General features: G+C 38.4%; 1 protein-coding gene across 1 annotated transcript in view; it reads left to right on the top strand.

Moving 5' to 3' along the window:
- Positions 1–23,859, top strand: part of SH3GL2 (SH3 domain containing GRB2 like 2, endophilin A1) — an 88,630-nt gene extending 64,771 nt beyond the window's left edge. Inside the window, exons 2-9 of the mRNA XM_058043293.1 lie at positions 4,762–4,830; positions 7,044–7,116; positions 11,662–11,805; positions 13,659–13,792; positions 14,869–15,027; positions 16,444–16,547; positions 19,836–19,966; positions 22,383–23,859. Of these exons, the coding sequence (XP_057899276.1) occupies positions 4,762–4,830; positions 7,044–7,116; positions 11,662–11,805; positions 13,659–13,792; positions 14,869–15,027; positions 16,444–16,547; positions 19,836–19,966; positions 22,383–22,582 (1,014 nt within the window). The 3' untranslated portion in view covers positions 22,583–23,859. The remainder of the gene's footprint in view (positions 1–4,761; positions 4,831–7,043; positions 7,117–11,661; positions 11,806–13,658; positions 13,793–14,868; positions 15,028–16,443; positions 16,548–19,835; positions 19,967–22,382) is intronic.
- Positions 23,860–27,939: the final 4,080 nt, after the last annotated feature.

The following is a 27,939-nucleotide window of genomic DNA, read 5'->3' as shown; positions in this document are numbered from 1 at the left end:
TCTCCATACTGATCTGGAAAAGTAATTTTTTATTCTATATATTGATGTCAATTGAAAAAGAAGAAGTCTAAAATGCAGCTAATTTACATATACTTTTGTGGTGGGTTTTTCTTACAATTCCTATTCTATTTTATCTGAATAAGCAGAAGAGCTCCTCTCTTGCTGACTGTTATTGCTGAGAATGTGCCATGAGATGTTTCATAATCCACAGAGAACCAGGGCCATGATCATTAATCTAAATTTCAGATGTCACTTGTTTTCTGTGGTAGTAAATTCTGATACCATAAATGCCAAACAGTGCAGGATCAGCCAGACACAAAAATTAGCCTGCAGGTGGCAGTTTTTTTCTTACTCTAGTGTGTGGACAGAATTAAAAAAAAAAAAAAAGTCTTGGTTAGAAGACTGTGCTTTTTGAAAAATAGATATGTTTCTTTTCAAATACTTTCTCCTGAAGAGCCTGAAGTGTTGGAAAACCATCACCATATATAGACAGACCTCTTCCATTGAAATGTGTACTTCTTCCTTGTCTTTGAAAAGCTTACAAAGCATCACAGCATTTTAAAGCTGATCTGAAAATTTTTAACAAACCTGAAGATAATTCTGTCACTGTGCTTCCTTATTGTGAAAGAAAAAACTCAAAATGGCAAAAACAGCATGGAAGAACTGTAGAAACCTGTGGAAGAAATACAGAGCAATCAGGAATGAGAAACCAATAGGGTGACTTGAACTTAATGAGCATGAACTACAGAGGGCATTTTCATTTTCCATTGTGAATTTGTAAGCTTCATTTAATAATCTTTCTCCCATTGCTTTCATATTAATAAAAATTTTCTTTCTACCAGCCTGTCCACTGTGTGACAATTTGGTAGAACTCTGCTGTCAACAGCCTTCCTTTGAGGAATAGAAAATTGTGCTGTGGATATGTATTTGGAGTTAGAAATGCGTGGAATAAGGAGACTGTTACTTTTCAGTAGTACTGTGGTATGACCACTTTGTGAACGGGGCATTCAGTTTGCATCATACGGAAATGCAGTGTATTGTGTTGGTAATCTATTTTAAACTGCTTTCCTCCTCCTCTATAGAGACAAAGCTGCTACCTACACTTGCTGCCAAACTAGTATGTCATTAAATTAGTTGAGCTGCAAACTCAGGTGACTAAAGGGCAGTTTAATGCAGGTCTTACTGCATTTTCAAGTTTGGGTAGTGTCATGTCATAGTCTTCAGGACTTTCTGGTAGCGGGTCTTTGACCTGTGAATTGTTCAGAACCTCGGTACAATTCAGTGTCCTGGAACAGTTGTATAATGCATGTTTGATTTATATTAATATTTTGTGAACAGTGAGAGATGACAGCATCCAAGACCTTTAGAGGACTGCTGCATGAGCTATTAAGTGATCATCCCTGTATTCTGTAAAAGTTTACTGGAATTTTCAAGATATTCATAGTGACTGTTCAAGCATTCTTTTGTCCCTTGACATACGGCATCATAACACACCAATGCATCAAAAAAGAAAAAAAGGGTTATTTGCACAAATGCATGAAAAATGGAACAAATGGCTTCATAACTATGACTTAACAAGTTTTGTTGTTTCACATGAAATCCATCTACCAAACCTCATTCCTGTTGCTGTGGCTTATGTTCCAGCTCCTGTGAACATTTACCAAAATCTGTGTTCTTAATATTAACTGCCAGGGGAAAAAAAGTTTATTTTTTCCCCTAAGTGTAAGAGTCATACCAATTTTTTTGTTCCTACTGAAACCATTCTGATCAGAAGATGTGAAATTCATGTTCTACCTGGGTGGAAATATGATTGTTATAAAATTGGAATTTACTCCAAGAGACTGTATAGCACTGGTTTTCAGTCAAATAAAGTATGAAGATACCAACAGTAACACATGACATTATTAGGGGTAGAAGAAGTCTGTATATTCTTGATTCATAGAAATGTTTTCAGGATATCTCCTTGTTCCTTTAAAAAGCCCAATTTTAGATCTGTTGTAAAGAAAGAATCAAAATGTTGATGCCTTAAAATGACATGGCCAGGGAGCCTTTCAGTTTCTGGGTAGCTGTAGCTGTTAGCTGACGATGTTCCTGAGAGCTTCTTAAATCTTTGGCATGAGAGCAGATCCTGAGCTGATGAGAGCTGGCATGGGTTCATGACCTATGATAATCAGATCTGACAAACTTAGATACTGGTGGAGTGGTAGTCTGAGTGAAATGCTTTAACAATTGATTTGGAGGATGAATATAAACAGGCTGAAAAATATCTCCAAATTTAGTCAATAGTACTACAATGGCATAGATGTGGACCCTATTGCAAATGCCTTTCTCAGGCTCAAAGGTCCTACCTGACATCTTCTGCTTTTGGCCTTGAAAAGGAGGTGTGGTACCCTCTTTTGAGCAGATTATTCCCTTCTGACCCAAGGGGAAAGAACTGTTGAGGGTTTTATTTTATCCTTAAATCTGAATTCTTAATTAGAGTTCTCATCTCTGACTGCTTGAGTAACTGTGGTCTTCAAGGAAAAATTAAAAAAAATCAAAACCAAACAGTACTTACATTTTAAGTGGGATTTTGGTTCAGGTGTTTTTTTCCTGAGGTCTGTCAGTGCTTCTCCAAAACAGAGGTTTGTCTGCACAATGGAGTTGAGCACGGTTCCTTAAGGGTATGTGACGTAACTACCCTGAGAGAAGACACTCCCAGCCCCAGAAGGGCTGAAGACTTAACAGCTCATATTTCTCTCTCCTTTGACTCAACCATTTGTAACAGTACTTGTCACAGAGCTTTACAAATTCATTTTCTGCTTAGCACATAGTGTTTTTAGCTACCCTAAATGAGTGACTCTGGATGGTAACTTCGAGCCTAATATTGACAAGGTTAGCAAAAACTGAAAGGAAGTCTAGAAGAGAGAGCTGACCTGCCTTTTTGACTATGCAGTGACCACTCCAGAAGACTGCTGGGCTGTGCTTTTAAGAGTGTCATACAATTCTCAGCTGGAGTAGTGATGAATGTGAAAGAAAGGAGCAATTGCTCTGGTTGATAGATGTGAATTAGGATATTTAGGGCATCTGTGGGAATGAAAAGACACGTCTTTGCAAATTCTCATCAACCATGAAAATATTTCAAAATGATGAAATGTAGAGCTACAGCTCAAAAGGGCTGGGAGATTAATTCCTTTTGAGTACTTTGTTGCCTTGGAGTTGAACTACAGATATGAAAAATCTATTTTAAATATTTAAGTCCTAGCATATAAGCATACTGTTATTTTCTGGGATGTGAAATCTTTATAGTAGGAAGCTTCTGTGCAGATTTAGCCATATTATCTGTAGTAGGATATCCATTTGCAGAAGATTCATTCATGAAACTAATTAATAAATCTTTTAAAACTGAAACTATCCCTTGTCCACTACTCCTAACAGTTCTGTGTTTGATTCTGTTGTGGCACTTCACTTATCTCTGTAGATCACAAGTTTAGTAATACAGACCACACAAATTCATTCATATTCAGATTATTGATAGGAGGCTGTCTGTATGATTTTGCACATCTCTTTTGTACAGGAAATACTGGGAAATACAGTTCCTTGTTTTTGTCATAGTATTGTTGTTTCATTAATGCACCATTTTGGCTACTAATTTATGAGATGCTGACAGAAAACAAACAGAGCTGATAGCTATTTCCTATTGCACAGATAATTACAGCCTGCATTAGTAAGTGCTTGGCCATGATGCACTTGCAGCTTAGTTGTAGTGAACTGAAGTGAATTTAAAATCATACAGATGTCTGGATTTTACTAATGGCATGTGAGTGACTGTGGGTATTCCTCCTCTTTATACTAAAAAAATAAAATAGAGGACTTACCACAGTAGGTAAAACCAAAAGGGGAAAAGTAAAATTGTTATTTTCTTTCTTCTTGTTTATTATTGGAATCACTTCACTGAAATCAGTAATTAATAACTTATATAGTGATTAATTTCTTATGACAAATACCATCCAAGTGAAAGTTTAATACGTTCATTGAATCATATGCACCTGATTTCCTTGAGGGAGTATAGTAGTAAAAGACTTTGTGACTGACAATGCAATTGTTAAAATCCACTTTGAATGGTGCTGTAGAGCAGTTACTCTTCAAGTCTGTTATTGTCAATGTTACTGACTGTCAATGTATTACATTGTATTAGGGAGATGAAACAGTAACACTATTCCATTTTCCAATTAGTTTTCAAACGTAATATTTTATAAAAAAAACAGAGCATTTGCTAAAGTCATACTAACAGAGTTCCCTATATTTCTTTCTATCTAGATAAGTGAGTTGTGTATTTTATGTATAACATAATACTCAGGCTCTTTCATGGAATGAATACAGGGGTTTTTTTAATCAATCTTCCTGTCTCTCTGTCTATCAAGTTTATATATAAACTCTTGATTTTTACTGGTGATCTGCTTCAGGGTGAGTCAACATCTAAAGTTCTCAGGCATAGGTGCATCTTGCTTTCTGGATGACCAGAGCCACTTTGTGCTTTGTGCTTAGGTGTGGCTTCTATCCTTGGTCAAAGACTGGGTCTCTGAGGCTTAAGCAGTAACACATTATTTCTGAATGTTTCACTTTGGAGTGTGTTGGAAATAAGTTTTTCAGAAGGAGTAATAAGTTTTACTGTTGTACTGACTTAACAGAAAAAAACCCCTTAGCATTTCTACAAGGAAATATTGTAGCTGAATTTTTCTCAGTTATTGCTGAATCTGTTGTTCTTTTTTTTAATTGCAGAAAGTGAGTGAAAAAGTAGGAGGTGCGGAAGGAACAAAACTAGATGATGATTTCAAAGAAATGGAAAGGGTAAGTCAAAATACAGCATATATTCATTATTACCATGCATTTTTCTTTCTAGGACAGGAATTTGAAAGGTTTTGGTCCTGGAATCACTCAGAGAATTTTGAAACACTTAACTCAGCAGGACTGTGTTGTCAGTTTTCTATTTATTTTTGTTTTCTAACCAAGGGATATGTAATGTGTGGCACTCTATAATGCAAATTCCTCATTCAGAGACTGGGGCTGAAGTCATCTACAAATTAGCTGCATTTAAACCTCTGTAGAGGATCTCTGAAAACGGAGTCAGTCTACAAGACAGCCATTTCAATGGGGAAGGGTGCTGGTAATTCAAGGCTGTAGGCATGGCAATGGCATGGAGGTATTCATTCACAGGTTCAGGGGTCCTGCTAGGCAGCCTCCACTGGCAATGTGCTTCAGGTACGTGGGGAAGAACCCTCTATCTAACAGGGTTGTTCTAACACTCTAACAGGGTGTTTGGTGAGGCTGGCACTGATAACACTGAGTGTCCCTGCAGAGGGGAAAAAAAAAGAAAAAAATTCACAGCTGTGTGTGGCAGTGATAGTATTTCACCTGAAAGGATCAGTAGGGGCAGCATTTTTTCAGGCTTCAGCTTTCAAAGGTACTATCAAATCTTGTAATAAAAGCTTGGGCTAGGAGCTTTGTAACATATGTATCTGATATGTAACTCTGATTAAGCGAAAAATAAGCTATTTATCTGTACATTTGTATAATGAGGTAGAGAAAAAATCTTGGATGGAAAATCAAGGGCATAGACTTTGTACTTCTTACTAAGAAAGCACAGAGCTGGTTTCTTCCTCTCAGCTTCTGTTTAAGTGGGTAACCAGTATAGGCATTCCTACCAGAAAATGGGTTCAGAAAACTGGGATAAATTGGACATTGCAACAGCCAGGTGTGGGTCCCACATCATGCTTGTGGGCAGGATGGGTTGGCAGCCCAGGAGACAGGAGCACTGAAAGCTGTGGAAGTTATGGAGCAAATCTATCGGTTGCCCCCACGCTGCCCACCTGGGACTGTGTCCACTGCCAGCTTTTCTGCAGGTAGTGGACATGATCCTCTGCATGTCCCTGGCCTTCTGTTCCCTTGCCCCCACCATCCTCTGCAGCCTCCTGGCCATTTCTGAGTTCCCTGCCTGGCAGTTCAGCTATTTATTCACCTATGCCTGGCAGACCTCTCCTGCTTCTCGGTGTAAAGGATAGAGCAGGACCCGACAGATGGCAATGGCAACAGGAAACAGGAAGGACATAATGACAGCACAATGCAACCAGCCTATCTCAGGTGTTCTTTTTTAAAATAGGAACTTGCCATTATGATAAAGGAGTTCACTCTGTGGGACACAAGCTACCCTGCAGAGAAATGCAATGTGTCCTCATAAATACAGAGTGTAGGACATTATGGGGATCCCCCAATCTGCCAAACCAGCATTTTTTCTCTGAGGCCTGATTCTGAGAGTAAGAATAGTTGTATACTTTGCTACATTCAGTCTAGGATCTGGACAGGGGCTGCTTCCTAAGAAAGGAAGACTTCTTACTACAAAAGAATGTAGAAGAAAGTAATGCAATTCAGCTTTAAGTTTTTTAAAATTCTAAATATGAGAATCAGCCAGGGAGAAATAAATGGTCAGTGCATTCATGCTGATAGGTTTCTTGAAGCTGGGAACTGAGTAATATCTAGTCTTCCTTACCCCAGTTTGATCAGATGTTGCTCTGGAAGAGGTATACAACACATTTTATTGTTAGTGGTTGGTTTTGAGTGACTTCTGGTTTCCTCTCATTTTGCCAGTTTTTAGGGGATCAAAGATAGACAGCTCTCCAAAAAGCTGTCTGTGACTGTTCAAGAAATTTTCCCTATTGTGAATTGTTCCCATGGTGATATAAAGAATTAGCCCTGTACAGTAATCAAATGTGTCAAAATGTATCAATAACTGTACAACGTATCAAATTCCTAACCCATTCTGAGTGGCCTTACTTGAGCATGGACCTGCTACAAACTGAAATGGTGGACTCATACTTTAGTAGTTTTCTAGGTATTACCACCTGGTTCCAGGTTCTGGTTCCAGGGCTGTTCTGGTACCAGGGCTGTTCTGAAGAACATAAAATTATAAGAAGAGTTAAAAAAATCTATAAGAACAAAATGAGAGAAAAACTTCTTCCTTTTGTCTAACTTCCATTTTTCTTTTTGTTTAACCCTCTGTCCTCTAGAAAGTGGATGTTACCAGCAGGGCAGTTGTGGAAATAATGGCAAAGACAATAGAGTATCTTCAGCCAAATCCAGGTAACCTAATTTCACAATTTTACAGTTTTGCACCACTTCTTGAAAACACTTTTTTTTACTGGTATAAAGTCTGACAGATCTCATCCTCACTGGTGCAATTAAGGTTGACACAAAATTGGCGAAGTTACGGTGAAGTAAACAACGGAGATGAGTACAAGCCTCTATGTTAGGAGAGAATGGAGACTGGCTTTGGAAGGCTTTGTTTCCCTCCTGAGCCTTCTTTCTCTAGGTGAGTGGGCAGCCCATGCCCACGAACCAGGTGTGCTCACTTGTAGGAGCCAGCGTGTCAGCACTGTGAGCGTGGGGCCTGCCCTGAAGCTGGGGATGACCGTGGCTGCCCAGGGCAGCAGGGCAGGGGCAGCTGGGGCAGCTGCAGCCCTGGCATTGACACAGCTCTGTGCATGGGGCAGCTGCAGCCCTGGCATCAGCACAGCTCTGTGCACAGGCAGCTGCAGCCCTGGCATTGACCCAGCTCTGTGCAGGGGCAACTGCAGCCCTGGCATCGACACAGATCTGTGCATGGGCAGCTGCAGCCCTGGCATCAGCACAGCTCTGTGCACAGGCAGCTGCAGCCCTGGCATTGACACAGATCTGTGCAGGGGCAGCTGCAGCCCTGGCATTGACACAGATCTGTGCAGGGGCAACTGCAGTCCTGGCATCAGCACAGCTCTGTGCACAGGCAGCTGCAGCCCTGGCATCAGCACAGCTCTGTGCACAGGCAGCTGCAGCCCTGGCATTGACCCAGCTCTGTGCATGGGGTAGCTGCAGCCCTGGCATTGACACAGATCTGTGCAGGGGCAGCTGCAGCCCTGGCATTGACACAGTGCACACCTGGGGATCAGGGGAGGCACGGTGGGGAGCACCTGCATGAGGCAGCCCTTGCCTTTACCTTCCCAGTCATTTGCCATGTGAAGGAAAAGGACCAGGCAGTCCTTGCAGACCATGGAAAAGCAAAGTTCCAAAGCAACTTTCTTTATGGCACAAGAAGAGGTACCACTTTTCCTCTGGTCCTCTGGCAATTCCCATCCTTATTACAGAAAAGGGATGGTGCAAAAGAGCTGTTGATATCATACTGGAGGAAAGGACAGAAAATCAAGTGTTATCAGACATGTCTAATTTGAACCCTCAAAATAGAAACCAATGAGTCTTTTCCATAGGGAGATGAAAGATCAGGTTCAATTGGGGTGATGCAGAACTACGTGTTCCTCTTTTGCCAGGGGTTTCTTACAGGAAGGGGTGATCTGGACCTGCAATAAACAAGGAAACAATTATATTGAATATTACAGAGATTTCTGTAGTGATCTAGGAACAAAAGTGTTTTAGTACTAGTGTAAGTCAATGCCAGCATCACTGTTAATGTCAATGGAGTTAGCCTGTGATAAATCACGGAATATGCAGAGTGGGAAAGGACCCTCAAGGATTATTGAGTCCTGGTCCTGCACAGCACCATCCCCAAGAGTCATACCATATGCCTGAGAGTGTTGTACAAACACTTCTCAAACTCTGTCAGGCTGGTTCTGGGACCGCTTCCCTGAAGGTAAAATTAGGCCTTCTGTCTACCATAAGTATCTCAGAGTTTCATGGAACTACAGAAAAAATTCACATGTTTACACTGAGAAATTTTATTCCTAGTAGCTAGAAATAAATTTGAACTGCTGTGAAATGTTTCAGCTCCAGTGTGGTATGCTGAAGGGCTATTGCTGCTACAGATTAATTGGTGATTTTTTTATGTTAGACCACAGAAGAGATTATTTTAATAATGCAACAAGATAATTATTTTGATAATAATGATAATTATTTTGATAGTGGATTGAAAAAAGAAAAAAAGGAGGAATGGCATTTACAAGTTCAAGAACTTCTAGATAGAAAATAATGATGACCAGAACAGTTTCTATGTCAGCAGATGAAATTCTGTTTATGACTTAAGTCCACAGCTTCATTACTCATTGTAATGTACTCTGCAGGAAAAGCAACAGGATTGGCAAGCATTATGGGGATAGTGATAAAATTTTTAACTGCTGTCAAATTGCTGTTAAGCAACACTGTGTAGATTGAATAATAAGCTTTGGCTGTTTAGTGCTTCTCTGACTGCCTTCTTGACACATCTGAGTGGTTATGGTTGCTGCGAATTGTGAAACAGGCACACAGTAAAAGCTGAGAGCAAAATTTCTGCAGGTAGCTATGAGTGTGATTTCAGGCACTTCAGGCAGTTTTAAATTTGCAGTGATGAATGAATGAATAGTTTCCAGTGTCTAGCTCCATATCCCTTCATCTGCTTCTGGCACATGCAAGTAGAATCAAAAAGTTAACATTGTAAAAGGCGGGGGAAGATTCACATTCATCCCTATATAATGAGATCATTTTGTTCATTCCACAGGTAAGAAGAAAGGAGGACTAAACCTTTTCAGCATTCACCTGGTCTTAGATTGTTTTATGTCAGTTGCAAAAGGGCTCCCTATAATGAGAAGAATTGTAATTTATTTTTTCAATAAAATAAATTTTTTTCTCTTTTAAATCCTTCCTACAATTGTATTACCTTTTACATGGGTCATGCCATTTTCTAGTATTTCCCATTTGCTTGCCCATTTTCATAAAAATTAGGAATATTACATTGGGAAAAGGGAGGGAATTTAATTTAAAAAATTTTTAAAAAGACAACAAAACAAGCCACAAATAGGAAAAAAAACCTCCTTTAACAGCAATATTTTAAAGAAAATTAAAAGTTTGCCTGGGTTTGGAAGGAAGAAGAGGAGTTGAGATGTAGAACACATTCCTTGATAAATAACACGTGCCTGGAAAACACTTGGATAATATAGTACTGTGATATTACAGATCAGCTAGTCCATGCTGTTTTGAAACATCAATTAAAGAAGTATGCATCATTGTCTAACTTTTGCTTTCTACTCTTACCTTGCTGTCCAAAATATAGCCACTTCATTTTTTCATATTCCCTCTTATATTTCTTTCTTTAATTTATGAAAATACTCCATTTGCTCGTGATTTAATTCAGCTTGCCGCCTCTATTCCCCTAATTTTTTTTGTGCCTTATTTTCTTTTGTGTTTCTGTATTTTCTTATTGCCACCATCATTTCAATGACATTTAACTTCATTAAAATGCAGTTTCTTATATTGAACAGTCAGCAAGTCTGCTGACTGTAGTTTTGTAGTGGGTAGAAACAGAAGGCATGAAGAAATTCAGATGTTGAAAAACATAATCTGATGGCACTCAAGGGTAGTGGGAAAACTAAAAAAACCATAACTACTAAATGTTAAAAATACGTTGCCCTTTCATAGCTGGTTTTCAGGGAAAATAAATACTGTGAGACTTGCCTGAGTTTCCTTTGTGGGTTTCCATGTTTGTATCTTTGTGAACAGATACAAAGGCTGAAAAGTGAAACCTACTCCGAAACAAGATCTCTCTTTTGATATCCACTTTTAACAATAAATTTATGAAAAACATTTGTTGACTCCAGTCTGCTAATATTTCATTTTGCTGAAGTGACTTGTGCAAGGCTGAGTTTTGACCAATGAAATCGGCACAGAGCAGTGTGAACTAATAATGTTTTGTTGACAGGAAAACTAATTTTAAGAGCACCTTACAAAGTCAAGTGTTTGCAAGGGGGAAGGTAGAATGGTAGAATTCATAGCTGCCCCCCAGTAGCACACATAGTAATGTAGATTAGGAACATGCTCTGAGTCTCCATTGCTGGTAGTAGGATTTAGCTGGACAAATTTGAAGTCTAGTGGCATTAACCAATTCACTCTCTTCAGGCCATTCACATGGTGTAGTTGCAAAAGTTCACTAGAGCACAGCAGCAAACAAATTAATTATTTTATATTTGCTGTCTTTGTTTCCATCAATTGCAATATTTGTGTTGTGTCATTTAATATTTGTTCTTCAGGTGTATGTCTGAAATAAAATGCAAGATGAAGTACAGCTGAAAAACCATATTGAAGTAGGAATTTCCCTAAATCCCCATAAAAAAGCAAAAAGTGTTGGAAAGGTTGTGGCATATAATGTTTGGAGATATAGGCTTTCCTTAATGTTCTACAACCAAAAAATTTTCAAACATTTAAAAAATGGGGAGTACCACAGTTTAATCTTCAGTGTAACTAGTCTGGACTTTTCCTTGAGGGTAAGGCTGGCTCAATCTGGTATCCATCTGGTACCTAGGGATTTTAAGATTAAGATTAATCTGGAGATATCGTAAAGATTTTCTTCTCTGTCACAGGTCAAACATGCTATTTTGGGAGTATTCCTGGGCTTTCTTCTGTCCAAGTCATTTCAAGGGAAGCTTTGTCTTAGAAGTTCAGGACAGAGACTCCTCTCTAATCTGTCAGAAAAATAAAAACAGTATTGACCAAGAATATTTCATTCCTTTGCTCTAAAAATAATTTATGAAAAACAGGGCTTAGTCCTGAACTTACATAGTATCTTTAAAATAGGTTTTAAGTTGCTCAGATAAACTTAAACACAAGAATGGATTTATGCCTGTGTAGGTAAATGATTGCATGCTTCTAACCTCTGTCTCTTGCCTTCTTCAGCTTCCAGAGCTAAACTCAGCATGATCAACACTATGTCAAAAATTCGAGGCCAGGAAAAGGGACCAGGCTATCCTCAGGCAGAAGCCTTGCTGGCAGATGCAATGCTGAAGTTTGGCCGAGAACTTGGTGAAGAATGCAACTTTGGTAACTTGTTTACTTCCCTTTCCATTATAACGCAATAAAAACGGTAGGAAAATTTCATACAGCTTTCATTATAAAAGGGCTGCACTCTTATAGAGGAAAAACATCTGCAAGAAGCCTTAGAATTCTGCTTCATCCAGCTTTTCCTTTAAGGTTGGTCTAGGCCTGCTTTGAGTATCTTTTGAGGATTTCGACTAGAGAAACTTTTTGTATAAATGGAAGTCAAATTGTTTCCATTTTGACCCATGGACTTTAGCTCTCTGTCATAAATTGTGATACTTACTGTGGCTGATTGAAATATGTACATGTACAGAAATTCTGTTGTTGTCTATGCATATATAGAACAAAATGCTTTTGTCCTCAGAATCGTTAAACCAACTCTTACTGTCATCATTGCAGGCAAGGAATAAAAATTAATAGATTTTTAATACACTTTGGCCTTTTTTTCTGACCAAATTCCACATTTTAAGGCACTAATGAACACTTCTGTCTTATCTGTTTACTGCTTCTCCCTCCAATGAGTTTACAGCTGTCTGGGTTACAGATGTTAAATTGACTCTTAAAACTATGTTCTGCAGTAGAGTTCTGATTATAAAAAGATGACATTACAACAGCATACTTTGTCTTTCTGTCTTGTTTGTGTGGACTTCTCTGTGGCCATTTTTACATGAAAACACACAGGACAACAGGACTGTGGAAATCCTCTTCTCTATTTGAACCATCATAAAATTGTTTTCCTGACAAAAAGACATACAGAATGGAAAAAGTACTTTCTTGTTTTGTGTAATTCACTAGTAAGCTTGACAGATGCAGTTTGATTTGTGCTGAATACTACTGGTTTTTTTTAATTGTTTGGCTCTCATTTATTAAATTTCAAACAATTTTTAAAAGGAAAATGAAGAACTAAATAATCTACTTCCTGAAACTTGCTTTATATTCTGTGACAACTGCATTACCATGCAGCAGAATAGATACTACAATTATTTTCACATTCCTAACTAATAGCAACTATTATGACTATTTGTCATTCTTTGTCCTCAACTGGAAGGCTCTCTCATTTTGCAGTGCATTGCTGGCATCTGCTGCTTGGGAAACAAAGCTTCTGATTTCTCACATATTTTGGTTTTCAGACCCATCACATTCTTTGAAAGTGGTTTTATTTTTTTTTTCTCCCTAACCTATACCTCAAACCAGGAGGTATGTTTGATCTTCTTGTTTTTCTTTTTATGGAGCAGAAGTAAAACAGGTAGTTTTTGTGGCCCTCAAGTTAGTGTTGGAGGAAATGTCAAAGGGCAGTTAGAGTTATTGAAGTTTGTGATCTTCATACACCTACACTTGAGTGGTCTGTGTAGCAGACCTCTCAAGTGTAGTAGTACCATGAAGTCTATAGTCTCATCAAAAAACCTTTCATTAAAAAAAAAAAATTGTGAAATTTATAAGAATTCTTACATTTGGTACTGTCACCAGTCTTGCTGATAGAAATGGGGAGACCTAGATTTGAATTAAGCTATTTTTTAATGCAGTGTGGTGATGATACCACCAAATAAATACAATTCTGTTCTAGCATATTTATTTCAACAGAGTGGGGAATGAACGGACAGTAAGGGATGTGGAGGAGCCTGTCTTGGTACATCATAGAACCACAAATTCAGCTGTATTATAAGGTGTGAACTCTGGTGGCTGCAGGAGTGTAAAATCTATGTTGCTCTTTCATGTAGTGCATCATCCTCTGTGTCTTTCCTAAATTTGCGACCGAAAATGAAATACTAACTGTAGTTGCCATGAAGTTTCCATGACTCAGTTTCATTCTACGATGATTTGAAATGAACTTCTTTTGACTGAATCTTTTATTTCAGGACCAGCACTTGTTGATGTGGGAGAAGCTATGAAGGAGCTTTCTGAAGTCAAGGACTCTTTAGACATGGAAGTGAAGCAAAACTTCATTGATCCACTTCAGAATCTCCATGATAAAGATCTGAGAGAAATACAGGTATTGCCCTCAATGCAGCATTTTAATAATGCCAAGTGTGTGGACTGTCTATATATTTAGAATTTTTGTTAGTTGTGTTGCTTAAAATGGGGCATTCGGGTTTGAAAATGACCTGATTTTTGTCTCTTTTGGCTTGAATTTTGCTTTCAATTCTGTATCTCTTGATGATGCATTAGAAAGGGAAAGATAAAAATTTGAACATTTTTTGGTGGCAAATTTTTCAGTCTTATGCAGGCAAGAGCACAGTACTCTAATCTTGCCATTTGAAAGCCCATTCCACAAAACAGATGTACCAATGTTCACATGCCATTTTCTAGTGTATGGCAAATGTTTATCTGCATGAGTAGCTGCTTTTCTCAGCTCAGTAAGGCTTTCATATTGTTAAATGTATGTGGATGAAAGATATCTTGGACTGTTTGATATCATTTAGAAAATGGGTAGTTACAAATATTATAGTGCATGATAAATTGATTCTTCTGAGAGAACTTAAACACCTCAAGTAATCATGGTCATGCTGGTAGCATTAACTTCTGGCCAGTTGAACGTAGCAGCTGCTAAACAGAAGAACATGAACATTACGTCAGATAACAGTCTAGGAAATCTTCAGTATAAGATAGCATTAAGATAATGTAGTGATCAAGTAGAAATGATAAAAATTAATCCTGTGTTGATTTGTTTATGAATGCTGTTACACAGACAAAATTGTAATAAGTTGGGCTTTTACAAGTATTGTCTCCTGAACATCTAGGGAAAAAACAGTGTACAGGTAATTCTCATCAGAGTTAAAAAGCAAGAAACCTATGTATCTTTTATGGAGATGGCAATTGAAGTTGTCATTCTGTGTTGCCTTTTATTAGTCTTGGTCTGTCATTTAGGTTGCTGCTTCGTAAATGATATGTAAACCCACATATTTCATTGTTCCATATTTCTCTCCTCTGGGAAGGGGTTAGTAGACAACAAACAACATATGTTTCCAAGTGTGCATGGACTACCTGCTTACAATGCAGTATCAGGAAAGTGCATCATGGGGAAGGTCCTTTATTGTCTGCTCGCATTTGTGTTTTTTGGTTTTTTAGCATCACCTGAAGAAAATGGAGGGTCGACGCCTGGATTTTGATTACAAGAAAAAAAGACAGGGCAAGCTCCCTGATGAAGAACTTCGTCAAGCTCTGGAGAAATTTGATGAATCAAAAGAAATTGCTGAGTCAAGCATGTTTAACCTTCTGGAGATGGATGTGAGATAACCCTTGTTAATCTTTGACCAGAGTCTTAGAAAGATGGTGGAGGCACTTTTCTCCCTGTTGGACACAGGGAAAGGCTCAGAACCTATAGTAATGGTCAGCATGTTTTGGAAGGAACAATTTTTTAGGTATTCTATAGGTAACTGAGCTAGAGCATGTGAGTCCTCTGTAGCATCGTTGTGCTTCCTAAATGCAAAGCATTACTTACAAAACAGAAGTATCTTTCTTCTTAGAATTATGTAAATATAACTATTTATGTTTACTTGTGATTATAGGGTTGGGACCAAGGCTTTTGCTCAGGTGTGTGGGCTGATGAGAGGACTGTAAATATCAGAAATTATGAACTCATAACCCAATGGTCTCTGCTGTAATCAGATGCAATATTGAATAGAAAACCCAAAGTCACTGTAACTGTTCATATCTGACTCTGCAGAATATGTTTTGCTTATATATTGGTTCAGATTGAGCATTTTCTAGGTTTATCTAATGTTTTATTTATAATTAATGTTGAAATTGTTAAATTTAGCAAGAAAAAACATCTCTATAACATGTCAGCTGGGGTCTGTCTTACAGAATATGTAGTAAAAGGAAATTAATTTTATGTATTTCTGTTGATGTGAATTATTTGATTTATTTTAAGTTCACACCTATTCTAATTCCTCATTTTGTTACCAGATTGCTGTAGAGAAGCTATAACAAACCTGAAAATATTTGCATCTAGAAGTTAGTATTTCCATAGGAATTAAATATAACTACACTGAAAGGAAGGAAATATAACTTGCTTGTAGTTTTAATCTTTGTAGTAACGTCCATACCCATGTGTGCAAATAGTGCTGACAAACATTCCCATTACCATTGTGGCGTTGTGCACTATGAAAACCACAAGCAATTGCACTGCCCACAAAGTGGGGATCTGGGTGTGTTTTCCCTTATGAAGTGGAATGCTCTCTGCCCTCAGTGCAATTATTCTGCATCCCAGAGTCTGTAGAAACTCTCTGTTTTGGTCTGCTTCACAGGTCAGAATACAATAGAAGCATGACCACCGTCCCTGTGGTTCTGTACCCTTCAAAGGCAGGGAGGGAGAAGGTGTATTATACTCTCATTACAGTCTCATTTTTGCTTTCATATTGTTTGCTGACTGTGGTAGGTCTGTAGGCTGCTGTTCATGCAAGTCAGCCATGGAGAGATGATCAGCAGAGAAGAGTTGCAGTTACCATTCCAGATCAGGTCATAATCAGATGTGGTAATGAATAAAGACTAATATGTAAATATTTACTGCTAACTGCAAAGATGAATCAAGGTTTTAGAGAGATAAGTTGAACTACCTTTGCAGTGGACAGTGTCTTTATTCTCTATTGCCTGAGCTTTTAGTATTCACCTAAGATCTGATGTTTCAATGTCAATCCTCAGATTGAACAAGTGAGCCAGCTTTCCGCTCTTGTGCAAGCCCAGCTGGAGTACCACAAGCAGGCCACACAGATCCTACAGCGAGTTACTTCTAAACTGGAAGATAGGTAATGCACTTTTTGTAAGTTTCTTGAATAGTTTGTTTGTTTTACAGAGGTAGAAAGCCTATGACTAGAATGCAATGCTGTTATCCTTCTCAATTGGTACTTGCTCTTTAATGAAATCAATGACTGTTTCATGAGATGATTGCAAGCTGATATTCAAATGTTTTGGAGATGCATCTACTTCTGAGTTCAGGAAAGCACGTCAGCTCAGTAGAGCTATCAAACATGAGTTAACTGAAAGTTTTTATAAATATTGAACTCAATGACACTTGCAACTTTGGATTCCTTACGGTTTGTACATGTATTCGCAAAGTGTGCTGATTCTGAAAGAAGATGTTAAAAATTGATTTTGCAGAAGAGTATCTTGTTGCATTCTTATCTACCTGAAGGTCTTCCTGAACCAGTAGTGAGACCCTCATTATTAACAACTTTATTAAATATTCCTCCTATCATCAGATCAAACTTGATACAGCACTTGAGCAATCTCTTCCATCCCCATTTGTATAACTGCATATGCTATCAGAATTCCTACAACATCTTTTTTTTAGAGTCTCATCATTTTAACTTTATAATTTTTGTTTCCATCAAAACAAATTTATTAGCTTCTCACACACACATCCTTCTTAAAAGAAATTTAACATTCAGGGAAGGTTTCTCTACTAATATGGTTCTGGCAGACTCCTAGAAAAAGCTGGATATAATTCCCAAGAGGAGATAATGTTCACGTACTCTGCAAAGGCAGCTGTTTTCTGATGTCATTAGTATAGATCAAGTTGCTAATACTGCCGGGTCTGTCAGTATTCATTTTCTCAGAGCATGCATCCTGAAAACCTCATTCACTTCTGAGTCTTAAAGTCTTTGTGACTAGGAGCAGCACTTGTTTTGGTGGGTAGGCTGTCATGCTGACTGTTCATGGATACAGTTTGCAGTGCTGTCTAAACAGCTAACAGAACAATTTTTAGCACTTGCAAAAGAGAACTGCAATTCACTTTCTTTATAGAAGCATTAAAAATTCCTCAGGGACAGGTGTTTTATCTGGTAGTCCATACATTATGCCATTAACTGAATGTAACTGTATTGTAGACATGCCATATATGTCTACAATAGATTTCTCTTCCTGTACCAATTCAGGTGATCCTTTGCCATTTTAAAATTTCTGCTAACTGGTCAGTACTAAGTTTCAGCTGTGAATGATTTTATCTTTGCGAGGACCTCTCATCAGAATGTTATGGTAATTCAGTTGAACTAAACATTTTGCATCCCTAATTGTAAAGAGGCTGCTGGCTAAATCATACTTTGTCCACACTCTGGACACAAATTGAGCACTGTGATGTGTTACTATCCAAACTACTAGTCTTTCCCTGCTGGTGATAGGCAGGTAGCAACTAATGCATAACCCCTGGAGTTTGGTTGTGGGTTTTTGTTTTGTTTTGACTATATAGGCCAGAAAATAAATCATTATTTACTTTTAAGCTGAGCACATTTGTTGCTGTTCACTGTCAGTGATGTCTACAGCACATACTGCCCATTTTCTAGGTACTCTTTGAAAGAGTGAATGGAACCTGTTTATGCCGGCTCCTGGCATGGACAATGTCTTATAAATACCAAGACTGTGCAAAAGAGTCACAAAAGAATGTTTTAAAAGTATGAGATAGACTGCAAAAACTATGAAAAATTTTAAAATGCACTTATCTTCTATTTTTTCTTGGCCATTTAGATTAGACTTCAAGATTTCCTTCAGGAAGTACAAGTGAAAAAATTTCATTTCTTTTCTACACATTAGTAGGAAGGCATAAATGTCCTTAAAATGCCATGATTCCAGGAACTGGGAAATATTAGGAGCTTGGCAAACATTGGGAAATTTTCAGTAAGATTAATAAAAACTAGAAGGCCAGCAAAGACTATTTAAAACTCTCTTTTTCACCAAGTGTAATGAGGATGCATTTTTCCCAACACAATATCATGACAGAGCAGCTGGGAAGCAGGAATTGTCTCCTGGGAGGTATTTATTTTCTTAAGAAACATGGCTCATGCTGAGCTTCTGGGTAATTTTTAGCAAATCACTAGAACTGTCACCTTATAGTTCATAATCTGAAAAAAAATGGTGTTTCATGAAAGCATTAAGTGTAACAGAACTAGTTTAAGTATTTCTTAAAAATTTTACTGTCATGAATTTTGCTAATGAGTGAAACAAAACAAAGGCTTTTTATTTATTTTGACCACTTCAATTATTTAAGTGGGGTTTTTTTGGTTTGTTTGTTTTTTTTTGAGGGGGGGTTGTTTTTTTTTGTTTGGTTGGTTTTTTGTTTTTGTTTTTTTTTTTTTTGTGGTGGGTTTTTGGTTGGTTTGGTTTTTGTTTTTTTTTTTGCTTATGGGTTTAGTTTTTTAATGTGAAAGAAAAGCACTCTCTAGGAACTGACTAACATTGGTATTTTGGATGGTGAGTAAAACCTTGTTATAGGGATCAAAAGTCAGTTAGTTAGATGAAGATCTTTGCAATAGATAAATCAAAATCTGCTACCAGCAGCAAATCTAAGGCAGATATAGAAAATGTTAGAAAAATCATCTAGTCTTCTAAGTACTTATGAAGTGTTCTTTCATATGTGGAATTAGAAATACATGTAGTAGTTGTTCTGCATAAGCTGCTCTGATTCTGTTCATCCCTTCCCTGGATTTTACCCTGGAATCTATAAATAGACCCTCTCCTAGAAACTCTAGATTTCTGAATTAGAAGAAATAGTTGAAATTAACGATAAATAAATGGTTATTTTGAGAGCAGGGAAGAGTGGACTTTTGTCGCTTTGTGAAACAAATATGCCAAACTGCAAATTAACCAAGTCTGCAGCTGAAGTCAGTACATTCCCACAGACTCTTCTTACAAAATGACAAGAGTTGGCATCAATCAACTGAATAAATAATGCTTGCAACGATTAGAAACAAAAAGTCATGCTAAAAATGGGGACAGGAATGTTTGTCTAGCCCTTCTCTAAGCATTGATAGTCATGTAATAAGTTTTTCTTTGTTATGAGTGCTTTGTTTTTGTTAGGCAAGAGGAAGATAGACAAATTGCTAGGTTTCTAAAAGGAATGAAGAATTAACAACTTCACGGCACAGTCACATTGGCCGGTTTTGGTAATTTAAACTACTGTTGTAAACAAAAAATCCCACTCCAAATGACTCAACTTGTTTACTACGGATGAGAATTTCAGCCTTGGAAATAAAGGTATTTGGTGCATCTCGTCTGCTAACAAGATATTAACTCTTGACATTTAACCTTGATTGTTTTGGCAGAATAAAAGAGGCATCATCTCAGCCCAGGCGAGAGTACCAGCCCAAACCCCGTATGAGCCTGGACTTCTCAACTGGTGACAATACACAGCACAATGGAGGGATATCCCATGCCACCACACCCAAACCATCAGGTAATGGCAGAGCTTTGTGTCCATGCAGAAGTTGCATGCTTTGTTCTGGAGATCAGTTTTTCCATGAGGGAAAATGAGAATGGGGATAGGATATAGAGGAGAAATGTTTGAACTGTTGTTTCTTTGGGAAGTGTTCATATCCTCAGGCAGGAGAAAAGAGATAGATTATCCACTGCTTTAAATGTGTCTTTTGGTCAAAAATTTATTTTGTCCCAGAAGATTACCCTGAAATACAGATCTTTACCAAATAGGCATCTAGAAAACCAAAATAACAACTGAAAATTTTCCGCGAAAATGCAGAAACCTAAAGCCAGCTGGACCTCCATAACCATATCCTGCTATTTAAAATCAGGTATTTTAACACAATGAACCTGAAAGTAAAAATAACTGAAAAGAAAAACTATGCTATATAAGCTATTTGCTTTGTCCAAGTAGGAGCAGCACAAGCAAGATTAACCATTAGTATGAGTGTACATAATTACTATCTTAAAGAACGGTTTATTTAATACCAGCCATACCACGGAAGTCTTATTTTTTGTTTCTTACACAGTAATGATCTGTTATCCCATGGTGCGGTGAGGACTGGCCTCTGTCCAGACCCTGATTTTTGTTATTCCAGTTTACCTCAGTGACAATTGCTATCGCATTCCACCTTGCAAGAGTAGGTGTTTTTCACTAGATCTTTAGTCAGGATTTCCTTTCTTTCCATCACATCCTGATGAGAATGTTTGATTTTCTCCCACATATAGACAGAAAGAATATAGATCTCTATTTATCTCTGACAACTTGAAATAATCTTACACAGCCTTGCAAACTCCTAACAATCTCCTCACTGTGCTAACAAGGAGAAGGACATAATAGAGATTCCTTGTGCATGAGTGTGGCTTGAGTCTTGCATGCTAAAGTTCTCCTCATTCCACCAGTAATTTTCCTCTTTACTTCTTTTTCGTAGTCTCATGAACACTTGTCTGTGCTAAGCCAGAGCAGACTGATGTTCATGTATCTCTCCAGCATTTATATTTCCCTCTTCAAAAGGCAGTATTTAACAGTTTCTTCAGTAGGGCTTTTGTTTGGAAGTGTATATTGGTTTCAGAGGTACACCTTCTTTGAAAATTCTTGAATATATGTATGTTTAGAGTGATTAATTTAAAGCTTTTATTTGCTATTTCTTCTAAATGTCGGCTGGTAGCAATGAGGATACCAAACACGCTTACTGTAAGGCTTGTTGTCTTCATGACAAAGAAACCAAAATACACTCTGAGCATTATGTAAAGAAAAGAAAATAAGATTTCACTGTAGAATTTAGTAAATTAAGTCTGGTATTTGAAAAACTTGCTCTATTCAGATCCAGAGAAATGGAAAATTTTTGGTATAAAATAACTCAAGCATCAGCCTTCTAACCAGAGTGAGCGTTCAAAACAAATATGCATAATGTTTAATCTGAAATTTACTAATCTTAAAGCCAGTATTCATGAAAAAGTAGAATATATATTCTTAGAACTATCATTATAGCAAAGTGGCATGTGTTGATTCATTTAGGCCGCTGAAAGTGCATGAACTTTTACTATGGAAATTCAGGTGGGGATATGATTTCTTACAATTTAGTGCTGCTAAATCTTAAGTATTTTGACCAATAACAATTTTGGATCTGGTGGGCTTGAAGCTATAGAGACTTCAGGGGGAGGGAAGAGGGAGTATATTTGTTAATTTCTTATAACATGTGAAAGTCCAATCAAATTAATGACTTACAATAACATCCATTAACTATCCTAAAGAGTTTATGGTTAGATGTTCCTGAATTAGCATATTAGAAAGCTCTCAATTTCAACCTTTTTCTGAATCTATCCTGATGGCCCTGCAATAAAGTGTTTTGTGGGAATGGAGAATAAAAATCTTTGGAAGTGTGATACTAAAATTAAGAGGATTAGCAGCAGTGGTATAGCTGTACCAGTGAAATTTCCAAATAAAGGGTAAACACACAGTTATGTCTTCACTGTCATTTTAAGCTACCACTTACACTGCTTACCTGACGTAAACAGACAAAACATCTCTTTGCCAGTAAAGCTGGAAATATGTTAAAGCTTTTCCCTAATTTTTTGTGTTTTATTAACAAATAAAATTTGGATTCCAAATTGATCATGGTTGTGCCTTCAGGTCTGGGCTTGACTATAGCTTGATTTTTTTGGGATTCTCAGTCTTCTACCAGCAGGCACTTAGAGTAACTGAAGGCTGTCAGAAGCTAATAGTTGTCTTCTAACAAAGAGTGGCAGTCCAAATATAGGTATTATCGAAGAACTGTCATCAGAATATTAGTGAGAACAGAAACAGCAAAATCTGTCACAGGTACAGTAGTAAAATGGGTACTCTTAAGTGTTGAGATTTTTAAGCATGTTGTTTCTGTGTTTCTTCTCCTTAGGTGCTCACATGGATCAGCCATGCTGCCGAGCTCTGTATGACTTCGAACCAGAGAATGAAGGGGAGCTGGGATTTAAAGAGGGTGATATTATTACCCTCACTAACCAGATTGATGAAAACTGGTATGAGGGGATGCTTCATGGCCAGTCAGGTTTCTTCCCCATCAATTATGTCGATATTCTAGTTCCATTACCCAATTAGGAATGCTGATCTACCACCTCTAACACAGATAGCTGTGTCAGTACCACTGCTTTCAAAATGCTGCTTCTTACACCTTACAAGTGCAGTGGTTAGAGTTACCGATTCCTAATGAGCATCTTTGGTTTACGTGTTGTCATACTATGTGGTGGTGATGCGTTGTATCTTCTGAGCCAGCATAGCATGGATTAGTTTATTGACTGTGCTGGCCTGGTAGTAACCAGAGCCATTAGTGAGATGAAATGGGGAAGATGATGGCAAGCAAAGCAGGTAATTCATAGTGAAGTAGCAGGAAGTGAAGGTGGTGTTGGGAAGATAATGCCTATCACCACTGTATTACTTTTTCAGTCTTAGTTCTCTATAAAAAGAGGGAAAAGTTCTTGCCATTCCATCTTTCCCTTCCTAATGATACAGTTCACACAGGTCTAACATTGACTAAACAGAATTGTATCTTCCAACCAAACTGGCTGGCTGTTCCCACAGAGAGAGCATAAGTGTAGATCCTCTGGTTTCTCAAAAAGTGAACCACTGTACTGTGTGTCCTGCTGCTCTCTGCTAAGTTTTATATTCTTAATTATCGTTAAAAGGCCTATTTCCCTCCAGAGGTAAACTGTAAGCTATCAAATGGGGATTCCTGTAGTAGAAATGTTGGACCACAAACCACCTGAATTTGCCCTTCAGGAACTTTTAGCATGCTCACCAAAATGCCAGTAAATGGGCAAGATGGGGAATAAAACTGGCATTTATTTAATGTTTCTTGTCAAGTCTTGGCACAAAACCTTGCTGCTTAAGCACCAGATATCCTTTGTAAACTGAGGAATACAGTAACCAACCAAACACAACCCTCATTTCATTTGTTTCTGTCTGCCATGTGTTCTTTGAACATCATTTGTGCATACTCTCTCCTCAATGAGGACAAAATAAAACATGTTATTTTTCTGTTGAGCAATTGAAGACATGTGGCTGTATATATAAAAACATTTCCCATCTGTTTAGTTGGTTCTCCTGTGTTCCTCCTTCCTGCACTTGGTGTGTACAGTGCTGTGCCTAGCTTCTTGGCATTCTTTTGGTAACAGTTGCAGAAGTTCTGTTAGTTTAGTTATCCAGAGTTCTATTTATCTAAATTGTACAGACTCTATCAGAGGTTTAATGTGCTGCTTCGAATGTGCCACTTCAGTACTGGATGATGTGAAATGAAGACAATTCCCTACTGCTTAATGTTTAAACTATATCATGGAAAGTATTGTTATTTCAAATAAATGCTGAGAGAATAACTAGAATGATGTTGTTGTGGATTATTGCTTTGTTGCTTTAAAATCTACTTTGATAACTTCAGCTAACAAGAATTTTATTTTAGATGTATTTCTCATTTCCTGCAAATGTGAAAAATCTTTCCTTTTTTTGGCATTATCATTTTACTTCAGTCAAATAAATCTCATACATACAATGGTCTTTATAAGCAGGATGAACTTAACAGTGACCACATTAAATTAGTCTCTCAATGACTAGCATGCAGTCTTGTAGATACAAGTTATTGCTTATTTTGCCTGGCACCCACAATGCTAATGAAGCTTAAAGAACTTGGTAACTTATAATTTATTTATGGTTTAAGTAAAAAACAGAGGTATTGTTACAAGCAAGGCAAACTTGACTTGGAGAAAACTAATTTAAACCAATTCAAGTATTTTTGTGCAGTGAGAACAAAAAGACTCACTTTTGCTAGCCCAGTTCCCAAGTTCAGACTCACTCCTGACTCTCCCCACCAGCTGCTCACTGGCATGGGTACTTGTAGGTGTACAGAATGTCCATAAAAGCTCCACTCTGCTGCTTCTCCCTCCTCATTTTTTCCCCCTTCTCAGTGGTGAGTCAAGGACGGGACTCATTGTGAATATCTGCTAGCATTTCACGGACTGTCTGCACCTCATTGTTCTTCAGCCTTGGTGTCCCTCTGCTAAGAGTGTTTTTCACTCTTGTTTTCCCCCTCTTCTGCACTCTGCCATGTGATCACGTCCCAGTGCATGTGGACAGAGACTGACAGAGTAGCAGAGTCTTTCAGAGGTGGCACCTCATTCAAGGCTCAGTTCAAGGTCAGGCTGGACGGGGGTCTGAGCAAACACATGTAATTGAAGATGCACATTGCAGGGGTCTTGGGCTAGGTGACATTTTGCAGTCCCTTCCAACCCAAACTACTAAAAAAATATAGATACAGATAAAATTCCTCTAACTTTTTGTTACAGTCCAGTCCTAAATCCTATGGCTGGCCTCTAAGGAAGTTTCTGCCAGTGATTGGAAGAAATCCGTTTCAAACTCAATGGGCATGAAGCTTTTTTACAATTGCATTAATGGTGCCATACTACAGTTACTGTTAGTTAGTATTACTATAAACAGTTACGGAATTAATAACTATGTTAGTTACCAGCAGCCACAAGTACTGCACTGTCATACCTCTGTTTTGACACATTAAAATTCTGTAGCATTTCTGGAGAGTATGCTACCACAGGGCAACAACCTCAGAGATAAATTTACATGATTTAGAGCGAAAGGGTGGTTGGCGTGCAGTGCTGCCCCACCTTGCTGAGGGGCCCTGGTTTTTGAGGTGTAGGGAATGGTAATGTCTTTCAACAAATGGGACCAGAAGGATTGTACAAAATAGTCATCATGATGACATGGGCCTAGTCTTGACATGTTGCAGAATTCTTGGCTCTATTGTGTTGCTCTGTTTTGCGTCTCCTGCAGGTAATACCTAAATAATGCTTTATTCCTGAGGTGGTAGGATCAAAATCTGACTTGGCTAAGAGAGGAATTACCAGGGTTGACAAAAGTTTTTATTTAAACATTCAGTACTAGGATAAAGAGAGTGATCCAGAAAAAAGCAGGAGGATATTTGCTTTTGCACAACAGGTAATTTAAAGCTTTGACTGTGGAGCTTTGTGACTCCTTCATTCTAGAATCACATAAGATATGATGATGATGGATGAAATTTTTTTTTCTCTGGGAGGCTTACAGCTCCTGTCATCCTGCTTCCCAAGGTGTATGTTTTCAGAAATATTGTAAGAATATGACATGGCTTCCTAGTTACCAAACTTGGCTACAGAACTGCTTGTCACAGAGGAAATTAGGAAGCCTGCCAGCACTGAGATATCAACTGCCAGATATAGCTAAATGTTTTAGGTTTGATGTTGGTTTCTTTTTTTTCTGTTGAATTGAACTGTAAGGTTACTAGCCAGCTTTATTTATTGCAGGGTGAATCTTTGTGAAAAACATAGCAAAATACCCCAACAGTTCCCTGAACAGTTCTCCATCCAAATAAAGAAGCGATTGAAAATGTGGCGTTTTTCTTCTTTTAAAATAGCCTCTTCCCTCCAGAAAGAAAGAAGATGGGAGTCACATCCGGAATTTTGTATTCAAATCTGGCTTACAGACAATTCTCCCTTTGAAGATAGTCGTACTGCTTTTCCCACATAAACTACTCTGACAAGACTTGAAATCTGCTATGAGGACTTCTTTTTAGTTTCACACTTGTAGGTCTTGCAAATCTTTAGGCCACTTGTACACTCATAGTTCTGTTTCAGAAGTATCCCAAGCTTCTCATCTCCCAAGGATCAGGTACGTGTAGATCAGTGAAAATGGTTCTTCCCAGCACAGGGGCAGGCTGACTTTGTGATATGTAAATCATACAATGAATTTGGGCGTGTAATTGGATAGCACTTTTTAAAAGCAAGTACACTCTATAGATATGTTTATTGTTTTGCAAAGCACAGTAGGTTGTCTTAGACTTAAGCTCAGAATGTCTAGAATGTTCTGTAATTATTATTTTACAATTTCTGAACTTTTAGCACTCTGGTAGTTGAAGCACAGACTTGGTGAAATTTCCAGAAGGCTTTTCTGTCTTTCCTTGCCATTTGATCTAACGTGTTGCAGAAGATGGGAACGGATTTGTCATACATATTCTTGCTGTGCACTGTAATGTACAGAAAATTTCTAAGCTGGTTATCTTTGTTAGTATTTCCTCAGAGATGCAGCACAGTGGAGTAGTCAAAGAAACAGCAACTTCTGCTATGACTTCCTAGAGCTGCTGGCTCTTGAAAGCTCTGATTGCTCTGGGACACACACAGAAAACATCTCCCTTTCAGGTGCCTCTAGGGCAAACAGTGGACAAACTGAAGTCCTTGTAGTGAGAGCTTTCTCCTGGCCCACAGCTCATTTGGTGGGGTAGTGGCAGCCAGCGTCAGGCTCCTTGTTCTCCCTTCTACTGTGCTTAGGGTTTGTGTCTTTCACTTTCTCTCTGCCTGTGGTAAAACATGGAATTGAAGCCCTAACAATGCAGGGAAAGATAAAGGGGCGCAAGCTCATCTGTCTGACTGTCATGATCCTCTCATACAAGTGGGGGTCACGATGGTTCACTAACTGATCTCAGGATGCAAAAACAACGCAAAGGGGATTTCAATATTAATCAAAACAAATGCACCTTTATTGAGTACCCACAGCAAATGGGATAGAAGGATTAAAAACGAGATGAAGGACAGAGAAAAAGAAGGGAAAGGTATATATAGCTACCAATGGAGAGACTAAATCTTCGTGGTCCAGCCAATAAATCTGCCTTGTCATGTCAGGGAGAGTCTCAGAATCTTTGGATAACTCAGGGGTCTTTTATAGTTCTCCGCTGAGAGGGGAAGAGATACAGGACAATGGAGAATAAGTCCTTTGAGAACAAGTACAGACAGCCCAGTTCGGGACCCATTGTTTCATGACTGTTTTCTATGGGAAATCAGTCTTGGTCCAGTGAACACATCTGCAGGCAACACTTGGCAGGCATCCCGCCTCAGTCAGCCCAGCACCCCTGTGTTACAACTTTAACACAGTCTCAGTCCTTGTTGGGGGCGGGGGAATTCAATCTCCGTCACTGACGACGGTCATGAGACAGATGAAGAAGTTTCCATGGGAGATCACCTCGGAAAGTTAGACTTTCTCTAAAGCAGGCAGCATCTGGCCAGGAGGTGGGGAAAACCATGGGTTATTCTGATGAGTGGGGACCGTGCAGCAGGAGGTGTAAGGCCACGGTGACACAGCAAGCACACCTGCAAACAATCACTTGGCAAGCGTCCACCCCTGCCAGGCCAGGACTCCAGGCACAGTCCTCAGAGTCCTGATCTCTGCCCTTGCGACAGCTGTGAGGCAAATGAGGGAGGCTTCGGACCGTCTCTTACACTCGCCTCATCTGTTAATGGAGAGGCTCCAGGAGAGGCTGGACCTCTCTCTGATAAGATTTGCTTTAGCAGCACCTGCAGATACAACTGTTACTTATTCATGTCACTGTCTGAAACTGGAGGATTCAGCAATTTATCCAACCACCATCAACA

This window comes from Melospiza georgiana, chromosome Z (genome assembly GCF_028018845.1).
Source record: "Melospiza georgiana isolate bMelGeo1 chromosome Z, bMelGeo1.pri, whole genome shotgun sequence".
NCBI lineage: Eukaryota > Metazoa > Chordata > Aves > Passeriformes > Passerellidae > Melospiza > Melospiza georgiana.
Note: the sequence above shows the minus strand (reverse complement) of the source record. Positions and strands in the feature narration are given on the sequence as shown.